General features: G+C 32.0%; 2 protein-coding genes and 1 pseudogene across 2 annotated transcripts; 1 reads left to right on the top strand and 2 right to left on the bottom strand.

Annotated features, from left to right (window-relative positions):
* The first annotated feature begins 5,374 nt into the window (after positions 1–5,374).
* On the top strand, positions 5,375–7,408 carry LOC125818873 (pentatricopeptide repeat-containing protein At3g04760, chloroplastic). The gene has a single exon (XM_049498386.1). It carries the CDS (start codon positions 5,651–5,653, stop codon positions 7,397–7,399), a length of 1,749 nt encoding a protein of 582 aa, XP_049354343.1. The 5' UTR covers positions 5,375–5,650; the 3' UTR covers positions 7,400–7,408.
* Positions 7,409–9,250: 1,842 nt separating this feature from the next.
* Positions 9,251–11,545, bottom strand: LOC125818826 (pentatricopeptide repeat-containing protein At1g08610). The gene has a single exon (XM_049498345.1). It carries the CDS (start codon positions 11,434–11,436, stop codon positions 9,691–9,693), a length of 1,746 nt encoding a protein of 581 aa, XP_049354302.1. The 5' UTR covers positions 11,437–11,545; the 3' UTR covers positions 9,251–9,690.
* A 2,484-nt stretch (positions 11,546–14,029) lies between these two features.
* LOC125819114 (uncharacterized) lies at positions 14,030–17,572 on the bottom strand (annotated as a pseudogene).
* Positions 17,573–25,221: the final 7,649 nt, after the last annotated feature.

The following is a 25,221-nucleotide window of genomic DNA, read 5'->3' on the forward strand; positions in this document are numbered from 1 at the left end:
AATCAAAAAAAGCTATTGATATAGCGGTTTTGATAATGATTTTAATTTTTTTATTAGGTTGTTGGTTCTTAATGGTATACTATTTGATATATGAAGTCTTTGGCTTAGAATTTAGTTTCGTATTTTTATTTATGGTTATCTCAAACTCTTGATTATTCTACTATGTGACAGTGATTGCTTTTGAGCAAGATGCAATTTGTCATGTGCATGGTTCAGAGTCTCCATGGTTTATTTAGTTTGTCACCCTGTTTTTAACTGATTCTCAATGTTTTTTTGTCAAATCTTTAACGATGAAACGAATAACAATTTATAATGAATAAGTCAATATTTTAATGATTTTATAACGATCTAACATATTTACAAATTGATAATTAATAAGGGAAACCAATAAACTTCCAAATCAAACTGAATCGATCAATTCGCGACACCTAATGTCATTTGTTAAAATTTGCGCTTAAGTGTCCATTTGTATCACTATATATTAACAAAAGATATAGTTGATTTTTATATAGCATTTTTTCACATGACCAATCAGTGAGACGTGTCATGTCACCAATTTAAATCTACCAAATAAAAAAAAAATGGGCCAAAAATAATATTAAAAAAAAAAACCTAACATACTCGCACAAATTTAATCAACTTGTACCCGCTTCTCTTTTAATCCAAAATCCACTCTTAGGGTGTGTTTGGTAGGATGGAGAATGCGTTTCCTTGAAAAATGTTTTCGTCCAAATTATTTCTTAGAAAATAAGTTGATTCATAACTTATTTTCTCATGTTTGGTTAATGAGTAGAAAATATTTTTTAGTGTTTGATTCGTGAATGAAAAAACATTTTTCAGAAAATATCTATTATTTTTTGTTAGAGTAGAAATTGTTTTTAGGAAAATAGAATCTGACTCGGAAATTAATCCTGATAATCGATCCAAAACCCGACCCCAACACCCAAATTAGGAAATGACCCCCACGACTGATTCAGAATCTAACTCAGGATTTCAATTCAAGGCACGACATTCGAACTGGAACCCGATCCTCGACACTTGAACTTAGACACGACCCCAACAACTGATCTGAGATCCAATCCCGACATTCGACCCAAGACCTGACCTCTGACACTCGACCTTGACCTCAACACCAACACCCCAAAAAAATAATTCAAAACATACTTTTCATTTATTTTTTTAGTAGGGGTTGGTGTATGTGGAGGGGGGGGGGGGGGGTAATATGGGTAGGGGAAAAGGAATGAAAATTTTAAAATTTGAAATATTTTTCAAACAAAACTTTTAAAAAAGTATATATTGGGGGTGGGGGTGGGGTTGGTAGATAGCAAGTCGGAAAAAATATATTATTTTTTGCGGGGAGGGTGTGGTAGGGGAGGGGGCTAGTAGGAGGGTCGAGTGAAATATTAAAAATTTAAAATTTAAAATATTTTTCAAAAACAAACTTTTAAGAAAAAAAAATTGTGGGGGAGAGGGGTAGGGTTTTCACGGGCATGTTGGAGAAAAAAAGAAACGGAAATTCAAAAAATTTAAAATATCATTTAAAAATAAATTCTTAAATTTTTATTTTTTTTTATTTGGTGTGGGGGTGGGGTGAGGAGATGGGTCTGAAGACTGATTCAAAAAATGTTTTTTTTTTTACTTTTTTAAGGGAGGTCATTTTTCTTAAATTTGAGGAAAATAAGTTGATTTGAAAAAAAAATTCATAACATTTAACCCAATCAAATATAAGAAAATTGATTAGTACCAAAAACACACCCTTAAATTCGGACTAATTTAATAGTTATAGGAGGAAACCATCGAGGCATTTGATTACTATTCGTGAATTGGTGGAACCCATTGAGAAAAAAATGACTTAACTTGTTTGCAATTTTCATCCCTTCAATTGAATCGCAACTTAAATTATTGTTTGGTGTGAATAAATTATAATAATAACAAGAATATTAAGTAATTTTGAGATTATTTATCTCATAGTTTTATACCTTAGTCATGGAATAAGTTATCTCATATATAAGGTGAAATAATTTTGTAATTATTTAAAATTTATTTAAATATAAATTTATTAAAATGATTCAAATTATATTAAATGCAATAATATACTAGTCCAAATAAATATTATGGATTAATATAATTGAATTAATTATTTAAATTCAATAAACATGAATTTAATTAAAGTCCGCTCCATAAAGTCAATATGTCATGTCACTTAAATCTGATTGGCTGAAAGGGATCCTATTCTAATCACAACTCCTCTATTTTAAAACTATAAATAGGGTCCTCATAATTCAGAAAGAGGACCAAGAATTTTAACAAGAAGCTAGAGAAAGCTCGTGGATCAAAAGCCGCAGATTTCTCTACGAGTTCAAATAGCCCTCAAGAATCAAGATCAAGATAAATCCCAAGCTCAAGAGCCCTTGAATTATATTTGAAAAGACAAATTCAGAGGAATCATAGAGATTGTAACACTCGCACTTGAAATAATAAAATGATTGTTGCGATAATTTTTCGTTCTTGATTATTATTTTGTCGACGCGAATTTTATTGTCTACAAACTTATCTGAAGATAATTAATTTGTAAATAATTTATCCCATCCAAACGACCTTTATCATTCTTTTCAGGTATTGCATTACAATCTTTAATAATATTTGTCACTTCAAAAGGTTTATTATCAAATGTTTTTCTTTCAGAATTCTAAGGTTTTGAGAAAATATTTACCATGACTACTAGAATTTAGTTGAAATTATGTTCATGAAAATTAGTATCACATAATTATGAAAAATTATCAGGTAAATATAATTATTTATTAATCGTTTAATTTAAGTAGATGTGAATTTTTAAAGTTTTCATTTTCTGAAAAGAATATTGTTGAAATGGAATAGTTATTGAGATCTCTCATTAATTTCCAATCGTTGACATTAAATCTCCTTAAAATATTATTAAAAAAATAAAATACACTCAAAAGGTAGAGAAAAAAGAAGAAGAAATTATGCACGCTTAGGCACATATCTCTTATTCTAGAAGATTAAAGTCCACTAAAATAAATTATTTCTTGATCCATGAATAATATTTTGACTTATTCCCTTTAGGAAATAGCAATTCCCATATAATATATAAGTCAACTAATTATGGACTAATTTCTTATTTTAAAACTCCGTTAATAAGAACATATTTTTCTTTAATAAGTAACCCTCTATTATGAAATATAAAATATTGAGGTCACACAAACCCCTTTGTCCCTTTTCTTATATTTATTTTGTAATTAAAAAAATACATGGTATATTTCATATTTTAATTTAGACAACACACATACTTGTAAAGGGGACCAAAGACAAATATAATTTTTGGAAAGAGTATATGAGTGTGACGTTATAATAAAAACTAATGGTTGAGATTCATAGGGCACTAACAATACTCCCTCCGTTCCTATTTATATGTCACCATTTTGGATTCACGTGCATTAAGAAACTAAGTAAGTTTCCTATTTATCCTTCTTTTTTTTTTTGAAACTCAAGTTTTCAATCAATGAATATGAATTAATTTATTTAATCAATGAACATGAATCATTTACTTAGCTTTTCTAAGTTGGTCAAATGTATATTTTTAATGCTAATAAGTCACAAGGGTAAAAAGGGAACAATATAATAATTTATGCATTGATTTTATGAAATGACAAGTTTTATGGACCAACTATTTATAGAAAAGGGTGACATATAAAAAGGAACAGAGGGAGTATTTTTTTTGTGTTCCCTCCGCCCCCCGCCCCCCCGCTCCAAATTTTTATCGTGAATATGTGACTTAACATTTTTCTCTAAAAAGTTTATATTTTGTGCATTGTAGTTGTGTAAAATTTTCAAATAATTTTTTGTAGCAAGTTAAATACTCCCTCAATTTCAAATTATTTGAATTGTTGAGGTATTTTTTCATTTTTCAAATTAACTTAATTGTTCAAATTTCAAAACTACTTTTAGAATGTTCTTCCAATTTTACCCTTCATTAGTTGGTATTGAAACTAGTTACTCCATTAGTTAATGTTTTGTTATTTTAATAATAAATTTGACAATAAATAATAAGAGTAAAAATGGAAAGTTATGCCTAATTTATGTCTTAATCTTCTTTTCTTAAAGGGTGTGAAACACCTCAACAATTCAATTAATTTGAAATGGAAAAAGTACGATAGTATTATAGATAGTTTGTGTTGAATTAATTAATTTTAAAAATATTTTTTATAAACATTAGAGCAATAATTTATATATGATCATTGATCAATGTTCCAAAAGTAAATTCTCTTTTCAGCTTTGAAAAAGAAACTCATTTTGCTACTAAACAGTTCTTAATTTTTAGTTGGTGGAGGATCATAGATTTCAAATATTTTTTATTTTATTTGAAATTTATGAAGTTAAAGTTAAAGACGAAATTCTGTTTGATTATACTTTTTATAAAAAATATTTTGAATAATGTTTATGCTTGTATGTATTTTAAATACAACCTTAAGTATGAAAGGTTAGTGTAAAAACAAATTATAAGTTATTTTCCGATTTTGAAATATAACTTCAAGTTTGATTTAATATTTTCATGGTTAAATATTGATATCCAAATAAATTGAAAACTTATTTTGAAACTAAATAAATGTTTTTTTATGGTCAAGCGATAATATACATTTTTTGACTTCTCAAAAACACAGCCAAACATAAGTTAATCTGATAACATATAAATTATTTACAATGTTACCCCATATAACTTTTAAAAAAATCAAGAGAAAATGGGCGATTTTACAACAAACACAATAAAAAATCTAATATAGAAAATTATTTCTAAAACCATAGGACATAATTGATAAATCCTACCCAAATAAAAAAAATTAATTCCTCTTCTACGCAACTATTAAATGAGTTTGGATCGGGTCTGAATAAAAGAGAGATTTTATTTTATTAGGTCAGGTGTGTAGGCTATATAAAATGAGTGAGGAATATTTTAAAGACACGTGGCAATTGCTAAATTTAAAAACCAGTTTTAGGATTGTTTTTTTAATTCAGTTTATTAGCAACAAAGGTAAATATGTATAATTTGTCAAATGACGAGAATATATATGCACCATCCGTTAAACGACAAGGGTATATAACTATACATCCATCACTTTCTTATTGTAAATTGTAAAATTAAGGGATATATTTGTCCTTTTCCCCTTTTCCAATTAATTTAAGAACTAGACAACTTCAAAAAAGTGCAAGCCACAAACTAGACCGACCCGGTTTATCCAATGGGTTAACCATTTGTTGCCTTATCTGAACTTTACTATGTTATCCAAAAAAAATCTATAACAAGATTTTTGAGATGTACAAAAAATAAAAATAAAATACCAACATCTATTTATTTTTTTCATACTTCAATTCATGGTTCATGTTCAATTTTCTCACATTTACAAACAAGAATAACAGGTACTTTTTTCTCTTCTTAATTCAATTCAAACATGATTTGTCTCGAAAGTTCATATAGTCGACTCCAACTTGTCTGAGATTGAGACTTAGTTGTATAAAGGGGTCGGGAAGTCTTGTATAGCCGACTCTAAACCTGTTTTGGATCGAGGCGTGTTGTGATTTAGCGTTTGAGAGACTTTCACTGATACGACTAGACTACTAATACTACTTGAACCAAATGACTAGGATTATTCCAGCTGAAATATTTCCTCAATGCCCCTTTTTCTCCAATAATTTGAAGCCAAAATCTCAATCTTCAAAGCATAATTTTGTTGTAAGATGTAGTAGTAGCAATGACCAAAGTAAAGTAAAGACTGGAAATCCTTTAAGGGTCAAAATTTCTAGTGAAAATTATAGACCTACACATGATATGAAAGTGCTAAATTGGTCATGTAAAGTAGGCAAATATGATGAAACTTTGTATCTACTTGAATGTAAGGTGAAGAGTGGTTATAAACCTGATGTGATTCTGTGTACAAAGCTCATTAAGGGATTTTTCAACTCGAAAAATTCGGATAAAGGGGTGAAGGTTATGCAAATTTTGGAGCAATTTGGTGAACCAGATGTGTTTGCATATAATGCACTTATAAGTGGATTTTGTAAAATGAACAAGATTGAAGAAGCTAATATGGTGTTGAATAGGATGAAAGCTCGTGGCTTTCCTCCGGATTCTGTTACGTATAATATCTTGATAGGTAGTCTTTGTGATAGAGGGAAACTAGGATCAGCATTGAAGTTGTTGGATCAGTTGAAAGAAGAAAACAATTGTAAGCCTACTGTTATTACTTACACAATCTTGATAGAGGCAACGATTCTTGAAGGCGGAATTCATGAAGCAATGAAGCTTCTCGATGAGATGTTATCGAGAGGGCTTCAACCTGATATGTACACTTATAATGCAATTATCAGGGGAATGTGTAGAGAAAAGATGATGGATCAAGCCTATGAGTTCGTTAGGAGCTTGCCATCTAAGGGATGCATGCCTGACGTGATTTCCTATAACATTTTGTTAAGGGCATTGTTGCATCATAAGGGGAAATGGAGTGATGGGGAGAAGCTAATGAATGAGATGTTATCTGAAGGATGTGAACCAAATGTGGTTACTTATAGCATATTGATGAGTGCTTTATGTAGAGATGGGAAATTAGACGAAGCGATTAACTTGTTAAAGATAATGATGGATAAAGGATTAACACCTGATACATTTACTTATGATCCATTGATTTCTGCATTTTGCAAAGGAGGGAGATTAGATTTGGCTATTAAGTTCTTGGATTACATGATCTCGAACGGATGCTTGCCTGATATAGTGAACTATAACACTATACTTTCTACAATGTGTAAGAAGGGGAAAGCCGATGAGGCAGTGGAAGTGTTTGAGAAGCTCGCGGAAATAGGATGCCCTCCTGATGTAAGCACTTATAATACATTGATGAGCGCGTTATGGAATAATGGAGGGAGAGCTAGGGCCTTGAAAATGGTATCAGAGATGATAGAAAAAGGCATTGATCCTGATGAGATAACTTATAATGCATTGATTTCATGTTTATGTAGAGATGGGATGGTAAATGAAGCACTTGATTTGTTAGGAGATATGGAAGGGAATGGTTTTCCACCTACTGTTATAACTTATAACATTCTTCTTCTTGGACTATGCAAAGCTCATAGAGTTGTTGAGGCAATTGAAGTTCTAGCAGAGATGGTAGAAAAGGGGCGTCGTCCAAATGAAACAACGTATATTCTGTTGATTGAAGGTATTGGTTTTTCAGGACGGAGAGTTCAAGCAATGGAGATGGCTAGCGCGATTTATCATAAGAATGCTATCTCGAAAGAATCACTTCAACGTTTGAGAAAAACCTTTCAAGTACCTGATGTTTATAGTAAAGATATTACTACTATCTTAAGAAACCAGAAACTAGTTTCTTGAATCTGTTTCTGATATGTTCTTCTCTGTATCGTTCCAATTTTATCATAAAGTCCACACGTTTCGTTCATATCAATGTTCAATACTTGTACATCAATGACAGTAACAAAGACATCAGATTTCTCCTATCTGCACTCTTTACATTGTATCCGTAAACTAACAAGTATGTATCCATTTGCTGTATTTTTGTACGTATAATATTTTCGAAGATTTTAAGTTCCAGAAATGCATTAGTACATTCTGGTTTTTAGAGATTTTTTTATTCAGTTGATGGACTTTGTGTATTTTGTTTGTTGAAATTGTACTTGACAAATAGTTTAAAGATTTATGTGCCAAATTTGTATTGTTTGACAACAATCAAGGGCATCTGTTTACTGTAGGCAAATAGCAACCAATATTTATTTTTTAACTTTATGATTATGTTTTAACTATTCGATATCTGAAGCTCATTGGTCTGACTAATCTAGATTCACATTGGGTAAGACCACCAAGAGAGTAAAAGCACAGTATTGCTTAGGGGAATGATGGAACTTTTCGCCAGTATTTACTCCCAAAATACTTGGAAGTTCACTGATAATCATCTGTAAAAGGCTGCTACAAAGGGCACGATGCACAAAGCATTTTTACATTCAATACATGCTCAAAGAACTAAAAGAAAATTGATCACATTACATGGATATCTTTCATTTCCAATCAGATAAGTTGCTACCACAACAGCACCAACACAACAACACCATATCTAGTGTAATCCCACAAGTTGAGTTTGGAGAGAGTGGTGTAGAGAGATTGTTTCCTATAAGCATCAAACGGTTCTCTTGGAAGTGAAAGAAAACCATTGCGTGTTTGCGTGATCTTGCAAATCACAAGCTATAATATAATGCTGAACAGTCTCCACCAGGCCTTGATCTGTGCCATAGATGAATGAATACAGCAGCAAATTTCCAATTGTACTACAAAGATTGTGAGTATTGCCAAACAAAGTAGCCCTTTTGAACATCAAAGTTACTCATTTCAAAAATCAGTAGAAAGCATCCTCTATATTACAAAAAGAGGTCGACTGGTGAAAGGGATGATGAATATTTCTCATGATGGTCGTGTCCGGGTCAGCTTGGAATGCACCTCCAGTCCTCCACTATTCTAGGCAGCACCTGGTACCTCCTCACAACATAGGTAGGTATCAGACAACTCTTTCACCAAGGTTTAGGCACACGAAAAGAAATCATCTAACTGAGAAAGGGATGATGAACTTTTTTCATGTCTGGGTCAGCTTGGAACGCATCTCCAGTATTCGATGGGGCACCTGCTACCTCCTCACCACCATAGGTACCAGACAACTTTGTTAACCGAGGCACTAAGGCTTAGGCACACGAGAAGAAATCATCTAACTGAGAAAGGGATGATGAACTTTTTTCATAACCCTGGTATCTAGGTCAGCTTGGAATGCACCTCCACTATTCCATGGGGCTTACTACCTCCTCACCAACATAGATACCAAGACAACTATGTTCACCAAGACTTAGGCATGTGAGAAGAAATCATCTAGCTGAGATTTGAACATGAGATCTCATGGTTCTCCCACCACTTCACTGATTACTAGGCCATAGCTTCGGAGTGGTGAAATAGACGGTGTGAATAACAAGCTTCTAGGGGTCTTAACATCAAGAATTCCTGGGAAAAAAAAGCTCAAGATATGGACAGGTTACATGAACTTAATATGGGCAGTGGTAATGGAAATACAAATAGCTAGTAGAGCTACACAACTAAAAAGAAGAGATAAAAACTTTGGAATTTCAGATATTAGAAGAAAACAAGTCCATATTGATAACAGAAATACTGGGAAATTTCACAAAGACATTGTAAGAAAACCCAAGGCCACATATATATTCATAGCACATGATAAAATATGCCTCAAATGCACCGATCCATGGCTTTTTCTATATGTGAATAATATAGAATTAAAAAAGTCGCCATACGAATACATAACTAACCAAAACTCTGTCAAGCAGGCATGACACGGTCAAAAATTTTACCAAGCACAAAATAGAACAGACAACGGACATGGAAAGAAACCTAATAAAGGAGTAAAATTTCCATTTGTGCTGAGGTGATCTCGAATGATTTGCTGTGCTGACTTAATGATAATCTCTTTCCAATATGAAAACCTCTATTCCTCGAGAGTTGCATTCCCTCAACTATTTCCATATTTCTGTTGCTGTTTTATTCATATCTGCACCAGACATGCTACCAATAACAATCACTGAGTTAAGAATACTGTCTAATTGGGAAAAGAGAATCTATTCCTTGAGAATTTTCCATTCCTTCAACTTCTCACGCAATTCCATAGCTGCTTCATTCATACCTGCACCAGCTATCCCTGCAACTATATTGGAATATACGGTTGACTTAAGCTTGTGGCAACTTGATATCATCATTTTCAGCACTTGTTTTGCAGAGTCCAGTTTACCATTTTGGCATAATCTGTGAATAATAAACCTGTAACAATTATCTCTGACCCTGTGTCTGCTATTACCCATCTCTTTTAGTAACTCCACAGCTTCTTCAATAAGATCAGCTCGACAGAATCCCCAAATTAGACATCTATATGTAACATCATCAGGACAAGTCCCATGCTTTTCCATTTGATGGTATAAATCCATAGCCTTCTCCATAAAACCAAGCTTCGCCAGGCCATCAATGACTATGTTGTAAGTGATTATACTAGGAGAACAACTGCTATCACCTAAACAATGAACAATTTGGATGGCCTCGTCCACCATTGCCTCCTTACAAAGAGCACGTAGAAGTGTATTATATGTGATTATGTCAGGTATGCAGTTTTCAGAGACCATCTGAGTGAAAAAGTCAATTGCACGATCCAGAAGCCCATGCTTGCACAAACAATTGATTAAAATATTGTAAGTCACAACACTAGGAGGATGTGAACTTTCATTCATAATGGAAAGAATCTCATCTACTCCATCCCAACATGCATAGGTAGAAAAGGAATGGAGAAGAGTATTGTAAGTCACAGCATTGGGCTCAAGGCCATGCGATAGAAGATTATAGACTAGTAAAGCTGAATCTTCAAAGTTCCCTTGCTTACAAGAAAAATTTACCATGGAATTGTAGGTCACGAGATCTGGAGAACATCCCTCAACTGCCAAGTCCTCCATTACCTCAAGGGCACGTATAACACCACAATGTTTGCAGACTAATTCAACAAGAATTGTACTGGTGATCTGATAAGGAGGACATCCTTTTCTTAACTGATCCTTCCAAAACTGAATTCCTTGATCATATTTACTACGGTCAAACATCGCACGCAGTATAGTATTATAAGTGATAACATCGGGAAGGCAACCACTCAAGCTCATGTAGTCCAAGAAATCAATGGCAGAGTTCAAAAGCCCTTTTCTACATAGACCACTGATTAACATATTATATGTGATAATATCTGGAGCCCCACCAGACATAACCATGATTTGTAGAACATTCGCTGCTTTGTCTGTCTGTCCAACATTGACGAGGCCCCTAATCAAGTTTATGCAGGAAGGATAGTCTGGAATTTGGTATCGACGAGTCATCAGGTCAACTAATTTTGATGCTTCAAGCAATTTCCCGTGACTGCAAAAACTTCTAAGGATTTTGTTGTTAGTTGTCTCATCATTTTCAACCAATGGTCCATCTAAAGTCAACCTTAAGGAACTAGAAAGTTTCTTGAACTGTTGTTCATTTGATCTCTTCTCAACATCTCTATTTAAGCTCCCATTAGTACCCTCTTTAACTCTATCAAGGCAGACACTTCCCTGCTTGTTACAGGATAATATGGAACCAGTTTTTCCGGAACCAAGAACTCCATGCCACTGCAGAGAAGATTGACTACTAAAATTACCCCTGAATGAATGTCTTAGCAGAATTGCTGGAGTTTTTATTAGCAAGGATTGACTATTTCCAGTTTGGAGGTCTATTTGGCTGGAGCTTGAGTTCTGTATATGTAGAGTAGAAGTTCCAATCATCAGTTTCGGGACAAGTGTAGCCATTGCTTTCTTCACGATAACACCAACCTTCAAGAGAAAAAGAGCATTTCTTCCGAAACTACTGTGTTATTCCTGTGAAATGGAGGTAAGCAGGATCACATTGACATATGTGCTATACTTGAATATCTTCAAGGTGGCATGCAATCTTAGGCAAACAGGAAAAGATTGAAGCACCACTGATCCCAGTCTTGTCAACTGAAAAAGGTAAGAAGAGGTCAGGGGGATGTAAGAGGACAATCTTCTTCCGAATAAAAACCATTATGAGAGAATAGCAAATGCAAGACAACTTTTTGGTGGGAAGGTTGAAACTTAACATCTTTTATCTTCAACATCTTGTATCAGGAAATCTTTTTAGATACTCCATATTTAAACTTATATCTGAAAGAGAGCATTCTTTAGTAGCTAATGATAGTCTAGTCCCAGATGTATCTATAATGCCTACTATAGTACTAAGTACTTGTAACTCTTCGGTGTCTAAGTCACACCGTGCTCCCTTGTAGTTTTTGGTCATATATATGCAATATCTTTTCATTATCAAAAAAACAAAAAACTCTTCTACCAAACCAGTAACTCTACACTCGGAAAAAAAAAAACTTCATATTCAAATTTGACTTGATTCAAAACACTTCTCAAAAGAAGAAAAAGATTAATGAGTATCAGTTAAGGAGATCCATGAGGAAATTCATCCATCACTCATAAGTGAGTCAAAATGCCATACAGTAACATCAGTCAATCAACTAACATGTCAATTCCAAACTAGTTAGAGCCAGCTATACAAATCATCTTTAACCATTCAGCTCTATGTGAGGCCATATCATTCAAAATGCAAACAGTAACATCACACACAAACCATTTGCTCACATGGAAAACACAACGGGATGGAATCATCAATTTGTTCACTTTTTACTACAAATTTAGCTCAAATTCAACAATCTGATTTCTGAAACCATAACATAACTTGAGAAAAAATGGGGGGGGGGGGGGGGGGGGGACTATCGGGACAAAGTTTCACCTTTTACTACAGATTTAGCTGAATTCAACAATCTGATATCCAAAGCCATAACTAAGCTTGTGAAGAAAATGATAAAAAGAACTAACCCCACTTTACAACAAATTTACCTAAAATTCAATAATCTGATATCTGAAACCATAACTAAGCTGGTGGAAAAAATGATAAAAAAACTAACCCCAGAAAGTTTCACCTTTTACAACAAATTTAGCTAAAATTCAATAATCTGATATCCGAAACCATAACTAAGATTGTGAAAATATGATAACGCGGCAAAGTTTCAACATTTACTACAAATTTAGCTAAAATTCAACAACCTAATATCCAAAACCATAACTAAACCTTGTGAAAAAATGAGGTGAAAAAAAAAACCCAACCCCATAGCTAAAATTCATCATGTTCACCTTATACAACAAATTTTACTTGACAATTCAACAACAACAACATACCCAGTGTAATGACGAAATTTTAGCTAACAATTAAACAGTAGTAATGTTGGAAAAATGAGAAAGAACCAACCCCACCCAGGTACGTACGTACGTGGGTGGGGGTGGGGGAAGAACCCAACAAAGAGAAAGTATAAAGAAAGCAATCAGCCATGAACATACCTGCAGAATTTTTCGTTAAAAACAGAGCAGACGCAGTATTTGGGGGGCAAAATTATGAATTCAAGGATTACGGGGTTGGTTATAAAGTGAGATTGTGGGACGTTTATAACTAGGGTTGAAATTTGAAGATATTTGCATTTGACTCCTCTTTTATGACTTAATATGTTCTTTGGTACCAATTGTACAAAATTAGTTATGTTGGATATATTTTTATTTTTTATTTAATGACCATTGTGTCCGATCCAGCTTTCGCACACCTTAATCTGATTAATCTTATGGGATACATATCACTTCCACCAACAACAAGTACCAAGTACCACCAAGATGTTGGATATATTTTTATAATTTATAAATTAGTTATGTGTCTAATGAAACATATTTTTAATAACAAACCAAACATGGTATGCGAGACTCCTAAATGTATAAAAATGTACACATTTTTCTTTCCTTCTAACTATATGACCAAGTAGCACTACTAAAATAATTATGATATTTCCATTATTTATCAGAAACAACATTTTTACTTCTAAAATAAAGTTAAAACTCACATACATTCCATTTTTCTTGAACCCACTTAGTGTAGTTCTTGAGAATTGAGACATAAACAAGTCCTTTTCATATTGGTATTTCAAGTTCATTCATGAATTTTTAAGCTTAATGTATTTATACTTCATGATCACATTAGACAAGACATGATACAATTGCAGCTTAGATGATTTATTTTGTCAAAACACAATTTTCGCATAAATGAATGGAGGGTTTGGAGGGTGGTTACATCTCTTGTGTGGTTTGCAGGTTATTACACAATGGGGGTTTACCTAGTGCGCATAAAGTGCTCATTACAGAGTGTTCACCCAAAGGGCAAAGGTTGTAGCGGTTGCGGGTTATCCTGGGGTTCCAAAAAAAAAAAAAAAGATCCCCAGAAACTTTTCAAGTCTCTGCGATTTTCCCAAATACTATATCATAACAAAACGATTGCAAGGGAATCAACCACCAACTAAACTTTAAAACTAAATCATTAGTACAGTAAGTATCTTGCTGCTTGAGTTATTATCATGGTAGGTGCTCACTTGTAATATCCTTTCTTTGCTAGCGTCGGCGTCTTATGTGATTGGTTCTGCCACAAGATCGAATATCCAGAAAACGTAGTCAGTTCATATTAGTTAGTTAAAGCCAACTATCAAGATGTAATATCATATACATTGCGAAAACCCTCACCTTGTGTCTTTCCGAGCTTCATTGTCATTCCTCTCTTGCCAATTACTCTTGCTTAGTTTAATTGGGCGATTTCCAACATACTTCCCTGAAAACAGCACGAATTACCACCTCATTAGGCATCTGGGAACAACATTACACCAATTCAATAGCTAAAACTACTGTGCCATTTAAGACATTCATGTACTCCCCCACTCCACAAGAAATCACACTTCTGAAATTCTCTCATACAAGTTTGGTTGATGTTGTTGTTTTCCTTTCTGATTTTTCTTTACCTAGACCGATTTTAAAAGCAGTTCTAAATGTTGTTTTCAGTACGTAGTTCTGTTATTTGTTTCTTTCACTATTCCTTCATCATCATGGAGAGACGAAAGGGAAGGGGGAGGGAGGGATTACACATTCAAATACAAAACCCAGTGGCATAATAGAGGGAACTCTTTATATCAACCCAAATTATTTGACATAAAGGACATCAATCCAAATGGCATATCAAGGAAACTGTTAGATCGAAATCTACACTATCATCCATATCATTTATGATTGGTGGTCCTACAAGAAGGTAAAAGCTGATCACATAACTGTGACACACCCACTATATCAAGTTGTCATTTAATAGCTCAAGCAAAATAAGAGACTACACATATATTGATTAACAGATAACTTACCATTCATTCCTTTAAGTGCCGCAGCAAAGTCTAATGGGCTGGAAAAACTTACAAATCCAAATCCTTTTGTCTTACCAGTCCGCTTGTCTCTCAAAACCTGTCAACATGAATGGTAAAAACTCTTTGTTACTGAACCTTGTAAGCTAAAAACATACAATTACACAATAAAGTTCGAAGACAGCAAGGCGAATATAAAATACTTCTTAATTTCTTTCTGATCTTTTTTGTCAGGTCAAGGCAGAAAGAGTTAAATAAGTAATACCCCCAATCCTGTATATGTATGAAGAAATCCACTAAATATCTATATATATTTAATTGTGAACCTCAGTTATTATTATATACTGTTAATTTGAGGTTGTCGTAGGAATGTGTAAACATCAAATCCCAGATCCGCCTCAGATTATCAACAGTTGTTGGTGCATTTAGAAGGATTTCTAGCTTTCTGAAGATTCAAGAATGTTTAGGATGTAGAAATACCATATTTAGAAAAAAGGGAGAGGAGGAGGAAACTTCTAGGGCACAAAAAATTCTCTGTTCATGACAAGAAATACTAGTAAAAGTATTGGAAAGGAAAGTAATGATCTAACAGAACATACCTTAGCCATGTTAAAGGATGGAAACTTTGAAAAGGCTTTTGATAAAACATCCTCATTCACCTCATTCCCAAGATCACCACAGAATAGACGATAATCATCTGCAACACCATCCGAACAGTAAGTTATTCCACTATACTATGATTTTGCACCAATTTCTAACAGAAGAAGGCACAAATAATGATGGGAAAACAGGTGAAAACAGCATTCATGAAAGGAAGTGACAGCAGAACCAACAGTGAAAGATAATTGAGTAAGATAAATGATATCAGCAGCGGATACAATTACTTGCTAGACCATAACCATGAAAGTGGACCAATAAAGCATAGTATTCTAACATGTAAGATCTGATATATTACTTCAGAGAGTTTGTCTCCTACACATTCATTTACTAAATGCCTCAGGGAAAAGCAGAAAAAGAAATGCATTTCGAAGAAAAGACACAAAACCCCCACAACTTAAATAACACAAATTTTTATAGTATGTTTATTTGCTATTTATCTCTAACTCCCAAGGTAGGGGTATGGTATGGGTACACTCTACCCTCCCCAGACCCCACTTGTGGGGTTACATTGGGTATATTGTTGCATTTGCTATTCATACTTCTATCACACAGATTGGTTTATTCAGCAATTGGGGACTTCCATACACACTTGTCATAGGCTTCTAGTAGTTGAAATGAATTGCAGTTCGATTGATGCCTTAAACTAGCCAAGACTATAATAGGAGAGAAATTAGACTTATAAATAAACAGATTTGAACACTACTGAGGCACAGCCAATAAACGGAAAAAAAATAATAGGAAATTAGGCTTACTCAATGGCCACTGTGCCAGGGTAGGATCTTTCCAACATTTTCCTGCTGCTTTACGAGGTACACCTTTCTTCTTGGCCTTAGCTCTATGCTCAGTTTCGCTGCTCGCAAGTGCAGCCTTCACATTTTCAAGTGCTTCAGGTGTGATTGTTTGCGCATCTCTATGGAATAGCTGTTGAGCCTGTCCACAAGAACTAGGTACATTACAAGAATGACAAAAGATAGCTTCATTTTCGAAGCAAGCTCGCTAGCTTAACATGACAAAGATACATAGCACATATTCGGGGTGCAAATACTTCTATGGATATTTTCTTCTGTTCTTCTCCTAAAAGGAACCTAACAAGCTAATAACTGGCATCATGATTTTCTTTTAATTACCGTGGTGTCTGAGCTCAACTAGTTTCACCACACACCAGGTAACTCAATCTACCAAGGCTTGACAAATGAGAAGAAATCACCTACTATTGTTACCTCTAGGATTTGAACATGAGACTTCATGACTTTGTACCCACTTTATTGACCAGCAAGCAGTATGAATATCATGTACATATACACAAATAGAGATTTGAACGTGAGACCCGACTTCGGAACTACTTAATTTACTAGTAAGCAAGGGTACGGGTATCATGAACATATACACAAACAGATGCAGATATACTCTCAACAAGCAAGCACGAAACAATCTCAACAATTTCACAGGAAAGTTTCACAAAATTACCCGCCAAATTCTCAAGTTTTTTAAAAATCAAAATTAACCAGAGAAGCGAGAAAATTACATGCATAATTACATGTAAGCTATTAGTACTAACTCAAGCAAAATGTAAGGATTGAAAATCAATTGCAATTACGCCTGTTGTTAGAATACACACAAAGAAAAATTCAGATGTATAGAAAAGCTTATAACATATTTAGAATTACTTACTTGTTGAAACTGAGGTAAAGTGTAAACGCCTGGAGTAGCAGCAATTGCTGGATAGACGGAAGGATAAGGCAGCTGTACGGGCGGAGGAGCAGCGCCTATGTAGGGCGGAGGAGGCTGTTGTTGGAGATGACTTTGTGCCGGAAAGTATGTGCCGTTGGAGTAGGTGTATTGCGACGACGACGATGAAGTAGATGCCGACGACGAGTAGGTGTATTGCGACGAAGACGATACAGTAGCTGCCGACGAAGACGATGAACGTTCCGGTGACATGGCAACACTTTTTCCGATCGCTAAATTAGGGATTATGGGCAAAGGGTTGGAGGAGGAGGATTATATAATAACTGTTCTTAGGACTCCTATTTAAAGAAGGAGAATTTTTCATAAATAGCACTAATTACCATATTTAACATACTTTTCATATTCATAATTAATGATATTGTATTGTACAGTTTAAATGAATATATTGTTTAGATATATTATTCGTTTTTCGTTATCATATATATTAGTATAAATCAACAATTTAAAGAACGGAAAAGGGTCAAAATTTCCCCCGAACTATATGAAATAGACCATTTATACCCTTCGTTACATTTTAGGATAAAAAATGCCCCTGCTGTTATCCTAAGAGACCACAAATACCCTCAAGAGTTAACACCCCAAATTTTTGTTGACGTGGCAAGCCACGTGGGACTAATCCTTCCACCTAAGCGTTGCCAACTAGGATTCACTACAAAACAACTAGACCTTTAGCGGCAACAACAGTCGCCACAAAAGCCCAGAAAATCGTCACTAAAAGTTTTTAACATTAAATTCTAATTTTGTGTTTTTTTCTTCATTGTTTTTAAAAAACCAACTATGATATCGATTAAGTAGGAGTTTGAAGACACTATATGTTTTATTTTTATGTCATATGTAATGTAAAAAATGTACAATGATGCATTATATATATATAGTAGGAGATTTGAATCGAGAAGTAATTTTGATTATTTTTCGCAATAATATTGGATGTTTTTAATATGGATATTGCAAGTTATTTATTTTAGAAAATTAGGTTGCAATCAAAAATTAATTATCATATTTTTTTGTTGAAAAAATAGGTTTTACTAGCGAATGGTTGTTGGAGTCTTAGTCGTCACTAAAAATCACTCATAACCTTTAGTGGCAATATTTTGGGATTTTGTGGCGACAAAAGTCAAGTACTTTTGTAGTGAATCTTAGTTGGCAATGCTTAGGTGGAGGGATTAGTCCCACGTGGCTTGCCACGTCACTAAAAAATTGGGGTGTTAACTCTTGAGGGTATTTGTGGTCTCCTGGGATAATTACGGGGATATTTTTGATCCCAAAATGTAATGGAGGGTATAAGTGGTCTATTTCGCATAGTTCAGTGGCAATTTTGATCCTTTTCCGTTTAAAGAATAATTTATCAAAATAGCAAGACAATGTAAAGTTTATTTGTGTCTGATGAAGTTAAGGAATACAATTTCTAAAATAAGAAATTTTGACTACTTTTATTAAAATGTAATCAAAAGATTTTATATGTTTATTTGATTTCTCATAAATTTCAAGTGATTGAATATTTTAAAAGATCTATAAATAAGTTTGAGATTCAATAAGGTAAAAGTAAAACAAAAATAAATAGATAGAGACCGAAAATATTTGTCAAAATAATTTTAAAAATTAAGTAATAAAAAAAAACACTATTGTACAAATACGAAAATTAGTGATCGAGTCAGACTCTTTGCTAATGGTTAACATTATTAATAGGAGCTGGAGAGTGTCATGGGAGCTAGCAGAGTATTATGATGAACTGCAACAAGCCCTTGTTGAAATTCAGGTCACGGTGCAACATATATTTAGGGAAGACAATAAAATGGCAGATTATATGGCCAACTTAGCAGTGAACTGTAATGAAAAACAAGTTTTCAGCTTCCAACAATGGGAAGGAAAATCATAAATATAGAAAAAAGTGCAAATTCCTTCGTTAAGAGTCAGAACCAAAAGGATTCAAATGCCATATGTATAAAGTCATCGATGGAACCAGTGCTAATCGAGAGCAAAGATGGAGAGTAGATCATGAGGAAGCTGATGCTAACGTATATAGATAGGTAGCTTATAGGAAAGAGGGCTTCTCCCTTATCAGATTAGAAATAGGTCATTTTGATTTTCATATTTGGGCTTGAGTCTAAGTTTTTTAGTCTTAATTTGTTTAGCCAATAAATAAAACGATCTATACAATCACTATTTTTAAAAAAAACTAATAGTTTTATACACCTAAATATAATGGTGTAAGAGAACGGAGAGATAAAATACGGTTGAATATGACAAGGTTCGTGATAGTGCCTAGTGCATATAAATTTATCTATTTAATTTTGGAAAGACACATTAAAAATTGTAGATACTTCCACTTTTTGATGAACTTAGATTGATCATAAAATCTAATTTGAATAATCTACGATTTTAGAATTGTGCAACATATGTAAAAGATCATTTTGACAAATTTGAAAAATCAAGTCCAAAAAATAAATCTTTATAAGATACGTGTGACACTCCGAAATGTGTATTTTATTGAGGAACTAGAAGATGAACGTATTATTGTGAGTCACAAAATATCATACTTTTAGAATTTTATTTTATTTTTTTAAAAAAAGAGTAAAGTAAAAATGAGTAGATCTCTTTATGAAAAGTTGAATTCAACTAATCAGACAATGCGTTCAAAGATGTTTGATAATCAAATAGATCAAGGATTTGTTCTTGATATCCAAGTAAGACTATGAGAGTTTTGAATCTTAAAATTCTTTTGAGAAATTTGAACTTCAATTACATAATAATATTAGAAAAGGTATGTCTTAACGATCTTATGAGATTGAGAGTTGTGTTTTTTTTTTTTTGTAGCTCTTACAAAATTAGATGGGCCTAATTTCATGACTGAAGTTTTAACTAGTCCTGGAATAGATGAGTAAATGAAAGAGTAATTAGAAGTGTAATTTTATATATGTCATATATTATAGTAATATTTTCAAGCTATAGCAGTAGATTTAGACCTTTAAGTTATAACATTAAAAATTTCAGGTTCTAACAAATAATTTAAAAAAAAACTGTTTTCAATAATTGAAAAAAATTGTTTAAATAAAATAAAGAGATAAAAGAAAAATGAAAAAAAAATGTTTTTTAATGAAAACAGGTAATAAACTGAAATTGTGGTGTTAATTTAATTTGAATTTATTGTAGATAATTAATAAATAGCACGAATTAAGGGATTTAAACTAATTAAGATTATTTAGTATCCTTAATTCACTCAAATCAATTAAAATCAAATAAAAATTCAGATTTTATCTTCTTCTTTTTTCAACGTTTCTCTCTCTTCAATTTGCAACAAAAAATTTCAACGTTTCTCTCTTCAATTTTCAACAAAAAAAATCTCACATTCGAGTAATTGAAGTTTTTTCATCTTTAAAAATTCTTGATTTTGTTGTGATGGACAACTACGTATCAATTTTAATCAAACATGGTGAAAGATGCGATCCTTCGGGTTAGTATGTATTATTGTTTAACGTTTGTTTTAGAATGATAGCGAAATGTAACAAAAATGATCAAACTGTCGATTAATTGAAGGTGGAGTCATATTTTGTTAACTGTTGATATCATATTATGTTTACTGTTGTGAAATGTAAAAAATTTAGTGTTTATTTGTTTATTTTGTATACGGATGTTGTTTTGTGAAATTATAAATTTAATGTGATTTTATGAATAAATTTGATAGGATAAATTAAATGAAATTTGTATGAAAGTGTGCTAATTATTCTGTAAAAATAATTTAATTATAATGTTGACGAATTTATGAAAATTTATTTTATTTGATAATGAATTTGATAGTATAAGTCGAATGAATTATGTATGAAAAGTGTGTTAAGAAATATGTAAAAAAAAAATGGAATTCTTGACGAAGTGTATTACAAGTGTTTTAAATTGGTATTAAATGTGAAATTGTTGAGTTTATATTAGTTTTGTTATTTCTGAATAAATTGGGTGACAATAATTAATTATTTGAGACGAGAAATGTATATAGTTTGAATGAATAATCGTTTTGTATGAAATGTGTATTAAATGAATATGAAATGTATAAATTTGGTATGAATGATGATTGTTGTATGAAATGTGTATTAAGTGAGTATTAAATGTGAAATATTATGTTTTGTATGAAATTTGTTTTGTAATGTATTGTCTGAATGATATTTGTATGAAAAAATAATGACGAGTGCGTATAATATTGTTGTTATTATAATGATTTTTATGGATGAAATTTGTATTGTCTTTGGAATGAAAAGTTAATATTATTTAACATATATCTAATTGATTTGTATAATGTTAGACTAATTGTTATTTTTTTTAATGAAACAGAGAATTATGTTGATTTTCAAATGAAATGAATTATATATGAAAGAGGGTTGCTGATGTGAAATTCAAAAGGTCCAAAGTTACTTGCAGTAGATGTTGTCAAGTTGGCCACAACATGAAGCATGCTCAAATTATCCTGTGCAAAACTAATGACTGTTTATTTGTTTAGACTATATATAATTTTTATTTTATTTTGTCATCGTTTAGATTAATGTTTTGTTTTGATATGAAACATAATTGGTTTGAAGTGCATTATAAACTTAGTGTTTAATATACCGTTCAATCTTTATACACGGTTCATTCATTAATCATACAGATTGCATACTGTTAAAAATAAAATTTATTCCAGCTTAATACATAAGATAGTGTAAATATTAGTGATAATTATAAAAGGTAATTATGGTATCCTGAGTATTTAATTTAAGTAAGTTTACATGAATATTAATTTGATTTTCAACCGGCGTCCTACTATAAATAAATTTAAAACAAATTGCAGTTAGTGTTTCATTCCCACACTAACTTTAGTTAGTGTCATACACATGTTAATCAAAATTTCATACATGTTTTATCCAAACAACATGTATAAAAATTGATAAATTCATATAATCACACAATTTATACCATTTGTATATCAATATTATATCACAATTCATACAATATCCAATAATAAAATATTAAACTCATAGGCATACACGTATTAATCATATTTCATACACGTTTCATTCAGAAAACATGTTTAGAATATAAAGTAAGCATAATGTGATTTTTTAAAGAAAAAATCAATAGTTTGACAAATCATACCAATTTAAAAATTTATACTGTAAACACAGTTAATAGACAATCACACCAAATTCATACCATTTGTATACCATTATTATATCAGAATTCATAAAAATTTTAAAATCAAAACATTAAAGCATAGTCATACACATATTAACCAGATTTCATCCAATAAATGTACAGTTTGAAAATACACTGATATTTTCAAAATAGTATCTTGAAATTGTAATAGGCAATCAGTAATTCATATGTAAACAGTATCTGCCTGAAAGAAAACATATGATATTATATATCATCAAATACTTAAACACAAAAAAATTGTCCAAAAGTTAAAAGAAAATAACTTTTTGTTGTTCTTCTGGTTGATGGTTTTGAAGATGCTCCAACTTCTACATTTGTCTTTTTTTTCTTTTTGATTTCAGTAACAAAATCAAAATCGAAATCAGAAGGGGTTTCAACAATTTTCCCTTTCCTCTTCTTCCCCTTTTGATTTGCAGGGGTGACCTTTTTTCTTCTTCATTTTTTCTCTCTTTGTCGCTCCTTCAACTTAGATGAACCATCTGTCGCCGAATTTTCAACAATTTTAGGCGGGGGAGGGGAGGAGGGGTTGAGTTAATATATTAAAATTTGAAACATGAACATCATTATTAGATGTTCCTTCACCCAATCTGGAACTCTTTCGAGTCGTTTCAATGGGTTTCTTAGACATAATTTTGTTGGAAAAAAAATTGGACGAAAGATTGAATGTTGGTGTAGTTGGCTGGTGAGAAAAATGGGAGAGATGAAGGTGAAAGTGGGGTGATAGTGTGTATAGTTGGATAGGTGTGGGGGAAGGGTGGTGGGAAGACTAATGGGAGGTTATGAGTATAACATTAAAGAAGGAAGTATAATCAATGTAAAATCCCTATAATTGTGTAAGCGATAATTATGGGGTATTCTTTATTTAAATAATTTAATAATAATATAAAATTATAAAAAAATACTTATTTAATAAAGTAAAATTTAATTAATTTATAAATAATTAATGATATGTTATAACCCGTAATTAAACTGTTATAAGCTAGAATTTTTTAAAAGTTGATTTAAAACATGTAATATTGACTCTTAAATGTGTATATGGGATGATTTTTCCTAATTAGAATCCATGAAAATCAATAAAGTATGGAATTTAGTTGATCTTCCTCCTTTGTGTAGAGTTATTGAGAACAAATGAGTTCTCAAGTTAAATGCAAATTGAATGGATCAATAAATAAAGAGATATAAAGCGTCATTGGTGGCAAACAAAAATTTCACTCAACAACTTGGAATAGATTATGATGAGGACACTTTTTTATCGGTTGTGAAGTTTACTTTTATTTGAGTTATTTTTGGCTATTGTTGCATGTTTGGATGTAGAATTACATTAAATGGACGTAAAGACCGTCTTTCTCAATGGAGAACTAAACGAAAAAATCTACATGAAACAATCCGTGTATTTCATTGTTAAAGGTCAAAAAAAGAAAACATGTAAGGTAAAAAGATCTAGTTATGATTTGAAACTAGGGGTGACTATTACGTGGATTTGGTCAAATTTGAACGGGTCATAATATGTCAAGACAATAAATGGGTTGAGACCTAATCCAACCCGATTCAAACTTGCTCAGGTCAAAACGGGCTATGTAATGGATCATAAAACAGGTTAAGACCAAACTAAATCCAACCCAATTTTTACTAAGTTTTAATTATTTATTTGTTCTTTTAAAGTATTTTAGTACCTAATAAAAAAAATTCTTCTTGATTATGGTTATATATAACATATCAAAAAATATTAAAAGTTATTTCTAAAATATTGACAAGATTTCTCATGGGTTAATTTAGATTACATATTAACCCAAATTTTAGTGGGTAGAAATGAAATGAGTTTAAATGGGCTGAAATAATAAACTAGTGGGTCAATAACCCGTCCAAACTTTTTAAAGAGATTGAATGGATTGAGTTTGATTTTGCCACCCTAGTTGGAGCAATCTTCAAGGCATTGGTACTTGAGATTTCACAAGGAGGTAATTTGTCTGGAACACTTTCGAATAAATAATTACAAACCATGGATATTTGTATAGTAAGATGCGACATTTTAAGCCTTATAATATGTCCAAACACTGAAAGGCAAAAAAAAAGAAGTCATATCTCAAATTCATATTATAGTATTATCGAAAATTTGATATACGCTATGATGTGTACTTGTTCAAATATATATTATATGGTACAAATTGTTTTTGCTAAATCAAAGGGGGTATTAAGACTTAAGTCAACTAGACCAATTTTATTTTTATCCAACAACACTAGTCTTAATGATGTACTCCATAAAACATAATTATCAGTACCAACGCCACATAAATTGCAATAATTAAAACTAAAAATATCTTGAATACATAAAATATAATTGACTCGTCAAAATCTACCTGTGCTACATAAAATGTAAAAGAGGAAGTAACATGCATTATTAACGTAAAAAAATATTATTAATTACAAAAATTAACAACTTAAAATATCTAAAAATTATATAAAATGCAATTGACTCCAAATTCTATCTATATCACATAAATTAAACTTAAAAAAATTACAGATATCGAACTTGTGTTAGCACGGACACTTGTGTCTAGTTTATACCTACATGATAGAAACTTCTATAACTAACTAACTTCTAACTATTAAGTTAGTTAGCCTTAATTAACTGATTAGGATCTTAGCTAATTAACTAACTGACTTCTTAGCTATACTTAAACAGACTTAAGTCAAAAAATTTAAAATC

This window comes from Solanum verrucosum, unplaced genomic scaffold, assembly GCF_900185275.1.
Source record: "Solanum verrucosum unplaced genomic scaffold, falcon-dt-bn FXZP01000252.1, whole genome shotgun sequence".
Lineage (NCBI taxonomy): Eukaryota > Viridiplantae > Streptophyta > Magnoliopsida > Solanales > Solanaceae > Solanum > Solanum verrucosum.